Genomic DNA, 13,789 nt, shown 5'->3' on the forward strand with positions numbered 1-13,789 from the left:
AGGTGTGCGGGCTGGGTGGCCGCGCCAGGTGTGCGGGCTGGGTGGCCGCACCAGGTGTGCGAGCTGGGTGGCCGCACCAGGTGTACGGGCTAGATGGACGCGCCAGGTGTGCGGGCTGGGTGGCCGCGCCAGGTGTGCGGGCTGGGTGGCCGCGCCAGGTGTGCGGGCTGGGTGGCCGCGCCAGGTGTGCGGGCTGGGTGGCCGCGCCAGGTGTGCGGGCTGGGTGGCCGCGCCAGGTGTGCGGGCTGGGTGGCCGCGCCAGGTGTGCGGGCTGGGTGGCCGCGCCAGGTGTGCGGGCTGGGTGGCCGCGCCAGGTGTGCGGGCTGGGTGGCCGCGCCAGGTGTGCGGGCTGGGTGGCCGCGCCAGGTGTGCGGGCTGGGTGGCCGCGCCAGGTGTGCGGGCTGGGTGGCCGCGCCAGGTGTGCGGGCTGGGTGGCCGCGCTAGGTGTGCGGGCCATGCCAGGTGTGCGGGCTGGGTGGCCGCACTAGGTGTGCGGGCTGGGTGGCCGCACTAGGTGTGCGGGCTGGGTGGCCGCACTAGGTGTGCGGGCTTGGTGGGGTAGAATTCTATTTCTACAAATTATTTTTGTGCAATTGACAATTGCGATTTGGTCGGGTACCGTTATGCCGCTCTCATCAAATGTTGTGCTCTCATTTGTCGTCAGCTACTTTTGATTGCCGTCTGTCCAAAAGCCCGCCACTCGGGGGTTAAGACTTGATTATTTACATTGAGATCACGGTAGTTACGTTGATGTCAGCCCGCCACTCGGGGGTTAAGATGGACGACTTGATTATTTACATTGAGGTCACGGTAGTTACGTTGATGTCAGCCCGCCACTCGGGGGTTAAGACTTGATTATTTACATTGAGGTCACGGTAGTTACGTTGATGTCAGCCCGCCACTCGGGGGTTAAGATGGACGACTTGATTATTTACATTGAGATCACGGTAGTTACGTTGATGTCAGCCCGCCACTCGGGGGTTAAGATGGACGACTTGATTATTTACATTGAGGTCACGGTAGTTACGTTGATGTCATCCCGCCACTCGGGGGTTAAGACTTGATTATTTACATTGAGATCACGGTAGTTACGTTGATGTCAGCCCGCCACTCGGGGGTTAAGATGGACGACTTGATTATTTACATTGAGGTCACAGTAGTTACGTTGATGTCAGCCCGCCACTCGGGGGTTAAGACTTGATTATTTACATTGAGGTCACAGTAGTTACGTTGATGTCAGCCCGCCACTCGGGGGTTAAGACTTGATTATTTAAATTGAGATCACGGTAGTTACGTTGATGTCAGCCCGCCACTCGGGGGTTAAGATGGACGACTTGATTATTTACATTGAGGTCATGGTAGTTACGTTGATGTCTTCCCGCCACTCGGGGGTTAAGATTGACGACTTGATTATTTACATTGAGGTCACGGTAGTTACGTTGATGTCGGCCCGCCATTCGGGGGTTAAGACTTGATTATTTACATTGAAGTCACGGTAGTAACGTTGATGTCATCCTCTCATTCCTCACAAGCCAAAGTTAATTGCCCTGAGCGCGTGCATCCATTCTCGTAGTCTTGTCGTCATTTCTGTGATTTACCGGTAAGTTGAGGTATTTCACAACATCTTCGACCCGTTTCTTGACTGCTGCTTGCGAAACGTCTGACCTAGATAGAGCACTGTTAGAGGGCGGTCACTGATGAATGGATGGACTAGTCAACTGTCAGTCTTGTGCGATATGCGGTCACAGCTTACATATTATGTGGTTGGTCAGCTTACATATGATGTGGTTGGTCAGCTTACATATGATGTGGTTGGTCACAGTTTACATACGATGTGGTTGGTCACCTTAGATGTGGTTGGTCAGCTTACATATGATGTGGTTGGTCACCTGGTTCAAGAAGTCATAAGCTTACATATGATGTGGTTGGTCACCTTACATATAATGTGGTTGGTCACCTTACATATGATGTGGTTGGTCACCTTACATATGATGTGGTTGGTCACCTTACATATGATGTGGTTGGTCACCTTACATATGATGTGGTTGGTCACCTTACATATGATGTGGTTGGTCACCTTACATATGATGTGGTTGGTCACCTTACGTATGATGTGGTTGGTCACCTTACATATGATGTGGTTGATCACCTTACATATGATGTGGTTGGTCACCTTACATATGATGTGGTTGGTCACCTTACATATGATGTGGTTGGTCACCTTACATATGATGTGGTTGGTCACCTTACATATGATGTGTTTGGTCACCTTATGTATGATGTGGTTGGTCAGCTTACATATGATGTGGTTGGTCACCTTACATACGATGTGGTTGGTCACCTGGTTCAAGAAGTCATGAGCTTACATATGAAGTGGTTGGTCACCTTACATATAATGTGGTTGGTCACCTTACATATGATGTGGTTGGTCACCTTACATATGATGTGGTTGGTCAGCTTACATATGATGTGGTTGGTCGCCTTACATATGATGTGGTTGGTTGCCTTACATATGATGTGGTTGGTCAGCTTACATATGATGTGGTTGGTCACCTTACATATGATGTGGTTGGTCAGCTTACATATGATGTGGTTGGTCAGCTTACATATGATGTGGTTGGTCACCTTACATATGATGTGGTTGGTTACCTGGTTCAAGAAGTCATGAGCTTACATATGATGTGGTTGGTCACCTTACATATGATGTGGTTGGTCGCCTTACATATGATGTGGTTGGTCACCTTACATATGATGTGGTTGGTCGCCTTACATATGATGTGGTTGGTCACCTTACATATGATGTGGTTGGTCGCCTTACATATGATGTGGTTGGTCAGCTTACATATGATGTGGTTGGTCACCTTACATATGATGTGGTTGGTCGCCTTACATATGATGTGGTTGGTCAGCTTACATATGATGTGGTTGGTTAAGAAACCATGAGCCTACAACCTATGGAATAGAAACCGATGTCAAATGGAGGGAGCCAGTGTTGGCTGACATAATATTACGCTAGCTATTGGGTACGGCACACTCTACACACTGTTTACAATGCTCTCAGTTGCACAATATTGTATGTCGTAAAACAACGCTTAAGGGGTAAAAAATTATTTTTAAATTATAAATCAGCTTTAACCACACACACTCTTTCTCACACACACACCACACTCAGACACAGGCAGACATGCACTCAAGCAGTGTCATAACAGATCAGCGGGGATCCGTGGACAATAAAAGACTATGGTACAAACTTTCCCCCTCCCCCCACGAAACATTCGCAGGTTTTTGTGGTAGTGGGAGGAGCAGATAATATCAAAAATAGGGGAAATAAGTGGCGCTCTTTACTGCTTTTTTGTACAATATTTATACACGTCTTTCTAATTTTCATTTTATTAAAAAGATACTTTTACTATGTTATATATAGCTGTTTTATTTTACAACATATTTATTGTTTCTTATAAAGGTAAATATATTTTAGGATATATGCTATACATGTACACCATGATGCAAGTTTACAGCAACAAAATTGATATAAAAGCGACTTGTACATCTAACACAAATCTGAATTATACACGCCGTTTGAACTGGACATTTCGGGGACCCATGGACTTCGTATACCCTGGGTACATGGTTGTTAAGCCACTTCACACAAATAAAAACCGCAGTGTAATATGTTATGTTGATCATTCTTTCTATTCTGCTATATTCTTCTCTATTTGCACTACATTCTACCCTATTCTGATAATCATACATCTGATTCTACTATAACTATAATGTAGTCCATTTAGGTGTGTTGTTGTTTTATATCTGAGGTGTATGGAGAGTAGTGTGTATGCTGTGGGATGAGTAATTGGGTGTGGATCGTGGGTGTGGTGTGGGTCAGGATGGTTGTTCAGTAGGGTTGTTCATGCTTTCGTGGGGTAGTGTGGGTTTGGGTTGTGGCAGATGGTGTTGTGCTGGTTGTGTTGTTGTGTGTTATTTCCCCGTCTGTTATTCTCTAGGCTACTTAATTGTTTGTCATTTGATGTGAAATGGATACTTATTTGATAAGAATTGTGTTCTGTGCCTTTCTTTTCTGTCCTCTTTACCTAAAGGTACATTTGAAAGTTGGACATCGTAGCCAAATGTTACCACCATAACTTGCCACCTAGCGAAATCCTGCCTTCAAAGACAACTACAACTTTGTTTTGTATTAGTTAAGTCAAGCGTATTTTACACTGTTGTATCTTTGAGCTTAGGCCTACAGAAGACCTATGTTGATGTGATCCAATTTATTTCTTTTTTTTTTAAAAGTTGTATAGAGTTGTATCCCTTCCAAAAGGGGACATCACCAAAAATATAACTGAAAGTTATGTCGGTTTTGCCGGATTACTATGGATGCGATTATCAAAATTAATTTTAAAAATTAAAAATGTCTTTTTAAATTGCAAAATAAAGAATAAATGGTTGTTAGTAAAAAAAAAATGCACCTGAATAAGACCTATCTTAAACTTTATGGGTACCTGAATAAGACCTATCTTAAACTTTATGGGTACCGAATAAGACCTATGCAAACCTTTATGGCAACATGAATAAAACCTATGTCTAAAATGTGTTGAAGTGTGTTGTAGCTCTTCACTAACACAAGGACTGCTCCAACTGACTTCTAATAAAACATTTCCACTTCACAATGGCTTGTAATGATTTTATATCAACATTTTTTTAACAGGTGGGTTTTTTCTGCTTCCAACATTGAAGAGTTGGTGAAAAAACATCTAGATGAGAGATTATGGGACATTCGTCCATCATTTGTTGGTGAGTGTTTGTTGGTGAATCAGCTGTATAAGTCTGTGTGTTGGTTGGTAGGTTTGTTAGTTAACAAGTTAGTCAGTGCGTTGATGTTGTATATTTGTATGTGTTGATGTTGTATATTTGTATGTGTTGATGTTGTATATTTGTATGTGTCTACAGACAGCCTTGAAGTGAGCAGCTTTAGCATTGGTGAACAAACCCCAAACTTCAAGAATGTCAGAGTCTTTGAATGTTCAGAAACTACACCGGGCAGTCTCCAGCCCATCTCCTGGTTCAATGTCCACCGTCCACCAGCAGGCCTGGTCAACTTGTCTTCCTACCAGGTAAAGCTTTCAGGTTTACACAGATAACAGGGTTCAACCAGAGTAAGGAACCTAGGTTTTTGTACACAGATAATAGGTTTAGGTTACATGTTCAACCACAGTAAGGATCCTAGGTTTGTGTACACAGATAATAGGTTTAGCTGACATGTTCAACCAGAGTAAGGATCCTAGGTTTTTGTACACAGATAATAGGTTTAGCTGACACGTTCAACCAGAGTAAGGATCCTAGGTTTTTGTACACAGATAATAGGTTTAGCTGACATGTTCAACCAGAGTAAGGATCCTAGGTTTTTGTACACAGATAATAGGTTTAGCTGACATGTTCAACCAGAGTAAGGATCCTAGGTTTTTGTACACAGATAATAGGTTTAGCTGACATGTTTAACCAGAGTAAGGATCCTAGGTTTTTGTACACAAATAATAGGTTTAGCTGACATGTTCAACCAGAGTAAGGATCCTAGGTTTTTGTACACAGATAATAGGTTTAGCTGACATGTTTAACCAGAGTAAGGATCCTAGGTTTTTGTACACAAATAATAGGTTTAGCTGACATGTTCAACCACAGTAAAGATCCTAGGTTTTTTACTAGAGAGTTTGAAGGGCTTGTCTGATAGCTGACTAAAGTCAGCTATCCATTTCAGTTGATTCAACTACCTGTTGTATGCTACCCTGTGTGCTCTACCCCTAGACCACCTAAGTTATGAGCTGATTCAACTACTTTTGTGTGCTACCCAGTGTGCTCTACCCCTAGACCACCTAACTTATGAGCTGATTCAACTACTTGTTGTATGCTACCCTGTGTGCTCTACCCCTAGACCACCTAAGTTATGAGCTGATTCAACTACTTGTTGTATGCTACCCTGTGTGCTCTACCCCTAGACCACCTAAGTTATGAGCTGATTCAACTACTTGTTGTATGCTACCCTGTGTGCTCTACCCCTAGACCACCTAAGTTATGAGCTGATTCAACTACTTGTTGTATGCTACCCTGTGTGCTCTACCCCTAGACCACCACACTTATGAGCTGATTCAACTACTTGTTGTATGCTACCCTGTGTGCTCTACCCCTAGACCACCTAACTTATGAGCTGATTCAACTACCTGTTGTATGCTACCCTGTGTGCTCTACCCCTAGACCACCACACTTATGAGCTGATTCAACTACCTGTTGTATGTAACCTTGTTTATCCCCACAGGTTGTTATAGAGACAGATGTCAGCATGATGTCTGAAGATTTTAAAATGATCTTCAGGGGACGAGTGGGCTCTTCAAAGTAAGTTTTACCTTGACGGAGGGACAGATAACTGTCGTTACAGTTACTGTTCAGGTTTTGAAAACAAAAACTTTTTAGTCATGGCTTGCCAACGATTAAAATTTACCAAATTAATATAATAAAAATGGAACTACTTGTTTTTTAAACTTACATTTAACAGACTCTGGTATTTTTAGAATATGAAAATTAAACAAGTATAAAAAAAACTATAAGGTTTTAACTTTAATGAACATTTTAAAAAAAATTCATTAAATCTCTTACACATTTTAGTGACCAATGCTTTTGATAAGACAGAAAGTTTGTTTTATTTTCAGTTCATTTAAAAATATAATGTTTTACACTTATTTTATAATCTTTCCTTTTTTAACATTATCAAATTATACCAGGTTTAGTTACTTAAGTTTTAATGATTATTCTTCATCTGACAGAGTGAATGTTGGTTTTGACATGGCCGTCCAGGATCTGCACCTGAGTGGCACCATGCAGGCCATTGTCTCGTTGTCTATGGATATTCCCTTCCCACACATCTCCAAAGCCACCATCTGCTTCAAGGAAAAGTAAGTACTTCCACTCTTGACATGGAAACTTGAGGCTTGTAACAAGTAATTTTTGTGCCATCACCCACATACCCAGCATAGTTTATTGAATAATCTGAAGAAATGCTCCATTTTTAACTCAGACCTGACGTGACCTTCAACATTCAACTGCTCCGAGCCTTAAGTTTGATGGAGATACCTTTACTTAAGTCCTGGGTTCACAATAACGTCATGGAAGGTCTCACTAAAGGTAACAATAAAACTCTATCAGAAATAGGAAACTATATTTCATTTTCCATAAAAACATTTTCCAGTAGGAATTTTAAAAACTATAATCATTGTTATTTAAGGAATTATATTACTTGCTTTTAAATGTGGAACTATATTTACTTTCACATGTATAACTTAGTTCACTCTAACCACAAGGAACTAAATGAACTCCCACATAGGGAACTAGAATCACTTGATTATTGACTAACCAAAAGAAGAAAATTGAATGTTGCTCTTGTATTGCCAGCCATGGTTGACCCTGCCAGTGTAGATATTCACATCAACAAAGTTGGCCCCACCTTGATGGGTCAGACAACGTCCAAGAAAAAAAAAGGTCAGGACTACACTCACTCATTTTCTCATTCAGTTGTCTTATGTGCACATCTATGTCATCTCAACTCTTATGTGCACATCTATGTCATCTCAACTCTTATGTGCACATCTATGTCATCTCAACTCTTATGTGCACATCTATGTCATCTCAACTCTTATGTGCACATCTATGTCATATCAACTCTTATGTGCACATCTATGTCATATCAACTCTTATGTGCACATCTATGTCATCTCAACTCTTATGTGCACATCTATGTCATATCAACTCTTATGTGCACATCTATGTCATCTCAACTCTTATGTGCACATCTATGTCATCTCAACTCTTATGTGCACATCTATGTCATCTCAACTCTTATGTGCACATCTATGTCATCTCAACTCTTATGTGCACATCTATGTCATCTCAACTCTTATGTGCACATCTATGTCATCTCAACTCTTATGTGCACATCTATGTCATCTCAACTCTTATGTGCACATCTATGTCATCTCAACCCTTATGTGCACATCTATGTCATCTCAACTCTTATGTGCACATCTATGTCATCTCAACTCTTACATTGAGCCATCCTACACACAATGTCATCTCACCCCTAACATTTATTCTTACATAGACCCACCCCAACCCCCAGAATATAATCTCAACTTTTCCACTTTCTGTCCTGCAGCTCAAGGTGTTCTGACCATACAGATCAAGGGCTACCCACCTAAAGATCCAGGTAATTGCCACTTTTATTACACTCTCACAGGACTCAACAAAGTTTGAACAAGGCCAGGATTTGATGTTTACTTCAGCTGTGCTCACTCAAGTTATAAAAAACTAAAAGGATATCTCTATCTGATAGTTTAGTCTTAATGAAAAGTGATGTGAGATACAGTGTGTTGACCATAGGCCCCCACAAGTTTAGTCTTATGAAAAGTGTCATACAAATGTTTTCTCTCCTGTGGTCAGCTTGTGAGGATGTGAGGTACAGTGTGTTGACCATAGGCCCCCACCAGTTTAGTCTTATGAAAAGTGTCATGCAAATGTTTTCTCTCCTGTGGTCAGCTTGTGAGGATGTGAGGTACAGTGTGTTGACCATAGGTACTCACAAGTTTAGTCTTATGAAAAGTGTCATACAAATGTTTTCTCTCAGCTTGTGAGGATGTGAGGTACAGTGTGTTGACCATAGGTCCCCACAAGTTTAGTCTTATGAAAAGTGTCATGAGGATGTGAGGTACAGTGTGTTGACCATAGGCCCCACAAGTTTAGTCTTATGAAAAGTGTCATGAGGATGTGAGGTACAGTGTGTTGACCATAGGCCCCCACAAGTTTAGTCTTATGAAAAGTGTCATGAGGATGTGAGGTACAGTGTGTTGACCATAGGCCCCCACAAGTTTAGTCTTATGAAAAGTGTCCTGAGGATGTGAGGTACAGTGTGTTGACCATAGGCCCCACAAGTTTAGTCTTATGAAAAGTGTCCTGAGGATGTGAGGTACAGTGTGTTGACCATAGGCCCCCACAAGTTTAGTCTTATGAAAAGTGTCATGAGGATGTGAGGTACAGTGTGTTGACCATAGGCCCCCACAAGTTTAGTCTTATGAAAAGTGTCATGAGGATGTGAGGTACAGTGTGTTGACCATAGGCCCCCACAAGTTTAGTCTTATGAAAAGTGTCATGAGGATGTGAGGTACAGTGTGTTGACCATAGGCCCCCACAAGTTTAGTCTTATGAAAAGTGTCATACAAATGTTTTCTCTCCTGTGGTCAGCTTGTGAGGATGTGAGGTACAGTGTGTTGACCATAGGCCCCCACAAGAGACAGACCCATGAGGTTCCTGCCACTGATGAATGGGAGGATGTTTGCTCTTTCTTCATCCACAACTTGGCCACTGATAAGGTTTCTATGGTTTTTCATTTGTGTGTTCCAGTTTAAAACTGTTCTACACTCATGATCTCTCCGCTGATGCTAAATTCAAATGTTCCACTTTAAAACTGTTTTGTTCTACAGATGCTATACTTAAATGTTCTACTATCAAACTATGATCTGTCCACAGATCAAAATAAAAAGCAAGTGTAAGCGTTTAATTACAAGCACAACACTGGAGCAGAACGAGGTCAATTTGTCCACCTTTCCATTTCAAGTTAATCATGTGTAAGTCGTTTCCCTTTATTTGGCCTAATATGGAATTTTCTCTTGATTGATCTCCCTTTTGTCATAATTTTTAAACTACAAAGAAGTCATGCAATGTTCTTCCACTTTCAAGTTGTGAAACCACCATAGAAAATAAGGATGAATCAAAGATGGTTTTAACAATGCAATACACAGCCTTGCCAGACATTAAGCTCATGGAAACTGAAGAAATTCCTGCTTCAAAGTCTAACACAGGCAAGTTTTTTCTGTAAAACTTTATCTTACCATACCAGGTAAGGTGTGCTGTTTGTGTGTGTGTGTGTGTGTGTACATAGTTTCTGTATGTGTGTATATAGTTGCTGTATGTGTGTACATTGTGTGCTGTGCTTGTACATGGTGAGCTGTTTATGTGTACATGGTGTGCAATATGTGTGTGTACACGGTGCTACCAATGTTGTACAATCAAATATTTATCTTCCCCAGTGGCTGGAGTGCTGTATGTGTGTGTACACTGTGCTACCAATGTTGTACAATCAAATATTTATCTTCCCCAGTGGCTGGAGTGCTGTATGTGTGTGTACACTGTGCTACCAATGTTGTACAATCAAATATTTATCTTCCCCAGTGGCTGGAGTGCTGTATGTGTGTGTACACGGTGCTACCAATGTTCTAGCTGCTGATAAAACCGGGGCCTCAGATCCTTATTGTGTTTTGTTTTGTGACAGACGAAGGGTAAAGTTTGCTTCCAACTTACCAATTTTGTTTTGTGATGTAAAGTTTGCTTCCAACTTACCAATTTTGTTTTGTGATGTAAAGTTTGCTTCCAACTTACCAATTTTGTTTTGTGACAGACGAAGGGTAAAGTTTGCTTCCAACTTACCAATTTTGTTTTGTGACAGACGAAGGGTAAAGTTTGCTTCCAACTTACCAATTTTGTTTTGTGATAGACGAAGGGTAAAGTTTGCTTCCAACTTACCAATTTTGTTTTGTGATAGACGAAGGGTAAAGTTTGCTTCCAACTTACCAATTTTGTTTTGTGACAGACGAAGTGTAAAGTTTGCTTCCAACTTACCAATTTTGTTTTGTGACAGACGAAGGGTAAAGTTTGCTTCCAACTTACCAATTTTGTTTTGTGACAGACAAAGGGTAAAGTTTGCTTCCAACTTACCAATTTTGTTTTGTGACAGACGTAGGGTAAAGTTTGCTTCCAACTTACCAATTTTGTTTTGTGACAGACAAAGGGTAAAGTTTGCTTCCAACTTACCAATTTTGTTTTGTGACAGACAAAGGGTAAAGTTTGCTTCCAACTTACCAATTTTGTTTTGTGACAGACGAAGGGTAAAGTTTGCTTCCAACTTACCAATTTAGTTTTGTGACAGACGAAGGGTAAAGTTTGCTCCCAACTTACCAATTTTGTTTTGTGATAGACAAAGGGTAAAGTTTGCTCCCAACTTACCAATTTTGTTTTGTGACAGACGTAGGGTAAAGTTTGCTTCCAACTTACCAATTTTGTTTTGTGACAGACAAAGGGTAAAGTTTGCTCCCAACTTACCAATTTTGTTTTGTGACAGACAAAGGGTAAAGTTTGCTTCCAACCTACCAATCTACTACTAACCCAACAAGAACTAACAAAATCTTCTAGTTACCTTTACGAAGGGTAAAGTTGCTTCCAACTTACCAATCTACTACTAACCCAACAAGAACTAACAAAACCTTCTAGCAACCTTTACAAACTTCTGATCCAACAGGTCCTGACCACGCCCTTTGTGCCTAGGACAAGAAATCCAAGATGGGAATCATGGGTAGAGTTTTTCGTCGCTGACTACTCTAGGGTAATGGAACTATAGATTGTTTATACTATCCTGCTTAACATGTTTTGCTGTGTTATAAAGGTTTAATCTTTAACCAACACTACAAAAAAAATAAACCATGTTTATTGTTCTGTTTTCCCAAATTTGTTACCTATGGTAAAACCAATGTCTAACTAAAATTTACCTATGGTAAAACCAATATCTAACATAAAATCTACCTATGGTAAAACCAATGTCTAACCTAATATCTACCTAAGGTAGATACCAATCTATAATAATAGTTTCGCTGTCTCTCTATCTATCTATCTATCTATCTGTCTGACAAGAACGCTCTAGAGAAAAGACAAGCAATTTAAAAACATGCACAGTAATTCGAAAAACGAAGTATGACGTCGACACATTTAGCGCACAGAGTAGAAAATAATCTCAAACCCAGAGAGTGCACACAGTTATATGACGTCATTGATTATCGAGTAAACATATTCAATACAAAGGCAATTTGGTCTAATCTAAGTGGTTTGCGTGAAGAGTTTCTTGCATACAATTCTTCGGGTAGGGGCGAAGCCCCACCCCCCGCGTAAGAACGTCTGAGCCCCTCCCCCTCCCCAACTCAAAAGAAATTTCCTCATCGATACTCTATAATAAAATTAATGTGTCTAATCTAAAAAGTGGTTTTCTTGCAATGGGACGGTAGACATGTTTTTTTTGGGGGGGGGGGGGGTGGAGGGGTGGGGGGAGGGTGGGGGGGGGGGGTGGGGGGGTGTGGGGGGGGTGTGTGGGGGGTGGGGGTGGTGTGTGGGGGGTGGGGTGGTTTTAGTTTAGACTTTTTCCTCCCCGGAGAGGGGTGGGGGTAATTGAAATTTTCGAGGGCGGGGTTAGAATTTTCGGGGAGGGGGGGCGGACACTGGAAAAAGTATATAATTATATTTCGTTGAATGGGACGGTAGACATGTTTTTTTTGGGAGTGGGGGGGGGGGGGGGTGGGGGTGGGGAGTGGGGGGGGGGGGGGTGGGGGGGAGGTGTGAGTGGGGGGGTGGGTGGGGCGGTGGTTTCCTCATCGATACTCTATAATAAAATTACCGCCTAATTAATGTGTCTAATCTAAAAAGTGGTTTTCTCGCAATTTCTTTAATGCAATTCTTCGCGTAGTGGCTAAGCGCGACACCAGTGTTTCTTTCAGACTTTTTCCTCCCCGGAGAAAAGTGGGGGTACTTGAAATTTTCGGGGGCGGGGGTAGAATTTTCGGGGAGGGGGCGGACACTGGAAAAAGTATATAATTATATTTCGTTGAATGGGACGGTAGACATGTTTTTTTGGGGGTAGGGGTGGGGGGGGGGGGGGTAGGGGTGGGGTGGGGTGGGGTTGGGGGGGGGGTTGTGTGGGGTGGGTGGGGTGGGGGTGGGGGGTGGTGTGTGTGGGGGGGTGGGTTGGTTTTAGTTTAGAGAAAAGAGACAGCACTATCAACCTAGCGCCCGGTGTATCCTTCCTCAACGGGCCATTTTTCTCGTGTCTAACCTAATATCTACCTAAGGTAAAACCAATGTCTAACCTAATATCTACCTATGGTAAAACCAATGTCTAACTAAAATCTACCTATGGTAAAACCAATATCTAACATAAAATCTACCTATGGTAAAACCAATGTCTAACCTAATATCTACCTAAGGTAAAACCAATGTCTAACCTAATATCTACCTAAGGTAAAACCAATGTCTAACCTAATATCTACCTATGGTAAAACCTATGTCTAACCTAATATCTACCTATGGTAAAACCAATGTCTAACCTAATATCTACAGAGTTCCCTATCATTTTTCCTCTATGACTGGGATGGGACAAATACAATCAATGATGATTTTCTTGGCTCTGTCCACGTCAAGATGTCTGAGGTAAGCAATTTCTAATTGGTGGGTAAAACAAACTGTGGTAAAAGAATCTGTTCTTTCTGACTGATTAGCCTCTATACCCCACCCCATGTTAGCTGTATACCCCACCCCATGTTAGCTGTATACCCCACCCCATGTTAGCTGTATACCCCACCCCTGTTAGCTGTATACCCCACCCCCTGTTAGCTGTATACCCCACCCCATGTTAGCTGTATACCCCACCCCATGCTAGCTGTATACCCCACCCCATGTTAGCCTCTATACCCCACCCCATGTTAGCTGTATACCCCACCCCATGTTAGCTGTATACCCCAGCCCCTGTTTGCTGTATACCCCACCCCATGTTAGCTGTATACCCCACCCCATGTTAGCTGTATACCCCACCCCAAGTTAGCTGTATACCCCACCCCCTGTTAGCTGTATACCCACCCCATGTTAGCTGTATACC

General features: G+C 42.1%; 1 protein-coding gene across 7 annotated transcripts in view; it reads left to right on the top strand.

The window, feature by feature from the left end:
* LOC131957377 (uncharacterized) overlaps nucleotides 1–13,789 on the top strand; it is a 46,356-nt gene that overhangs the window by 13,413 nt on the left and 19,154 nt on the right. For all 7 annotated transcript variants that reach the window (XM_059322144.1, XM_059322145.1, XM_059322146.1 and 4 more), the window contains 13 exons: nucleotides 4,709–4,794; nucleotides 4,951–5,114; nucleotides 6,311–6,387; nucleotides 6,816–6,944; nucleotides 7,067–7,173; nucleotides 7,441–7,527; nucleotides 8,201–8,251; nucleotides 9,283–9,410; nucleotides 9,568–9,665; nucleotides 9,778–9,899; nucleotides 10,270–10,376; nucleotides 11,393–11,476; nucleotides 13,255–13,344. In XM_059322144.1, coding sequence (XP_059178127.1) covers nucleotides 4,709–4,794; nucleotides 4,951–5,114; nucleotides 6,311–6,387; nucleotides 6,816–6,944; nucleotides 7,067–7,173; nucleotides 7,441–7,527; nucleotides 8,201–8,251; nucleotides 9,283–9,410; nucleotides 9,568–9,665; nucleotides 9,778–9,899; nucleotides 10,270–10,376; nucleotides 11,393–11,476; nucleotides 13,255–13,344 — 1,330 coding nt within the window. The remainder of the gene's footprint in view (nucleotides 1–4,708; nucleotides 4,795–4,950; nucleotides 5,115–6,310; nucleotides 6,388–6,815; nucleotides 6,945–7,066; nucleotides 7,174–7,440; nucleotides 7,528–8,200; nucleotides 8,252–9,282; nucleotides 9,411–9,567; nucleotides 9,666–9,777; nucleotides 9,900–10,269; nucleotides 10,377–11,392; nucleotides 11,477–13,254; nucleotides 13,345–13,789) is intronic.

This window comes from Physella acuta, unplaced genomic scaffold (genome assembly GCF_028476545.2).
Source record: "Physella acuta isolate Inbredline_101_S28 unplaced genomic scaffold, ASM2847654v3 ptg001237l, whole genome shotgun sequence".
In the NCBI taxonomy this organism is placed as follows: Eukaryota; Metazoa; Mollusca; class Gastropoda; family Physidae; genus Physella; species Physella acuta.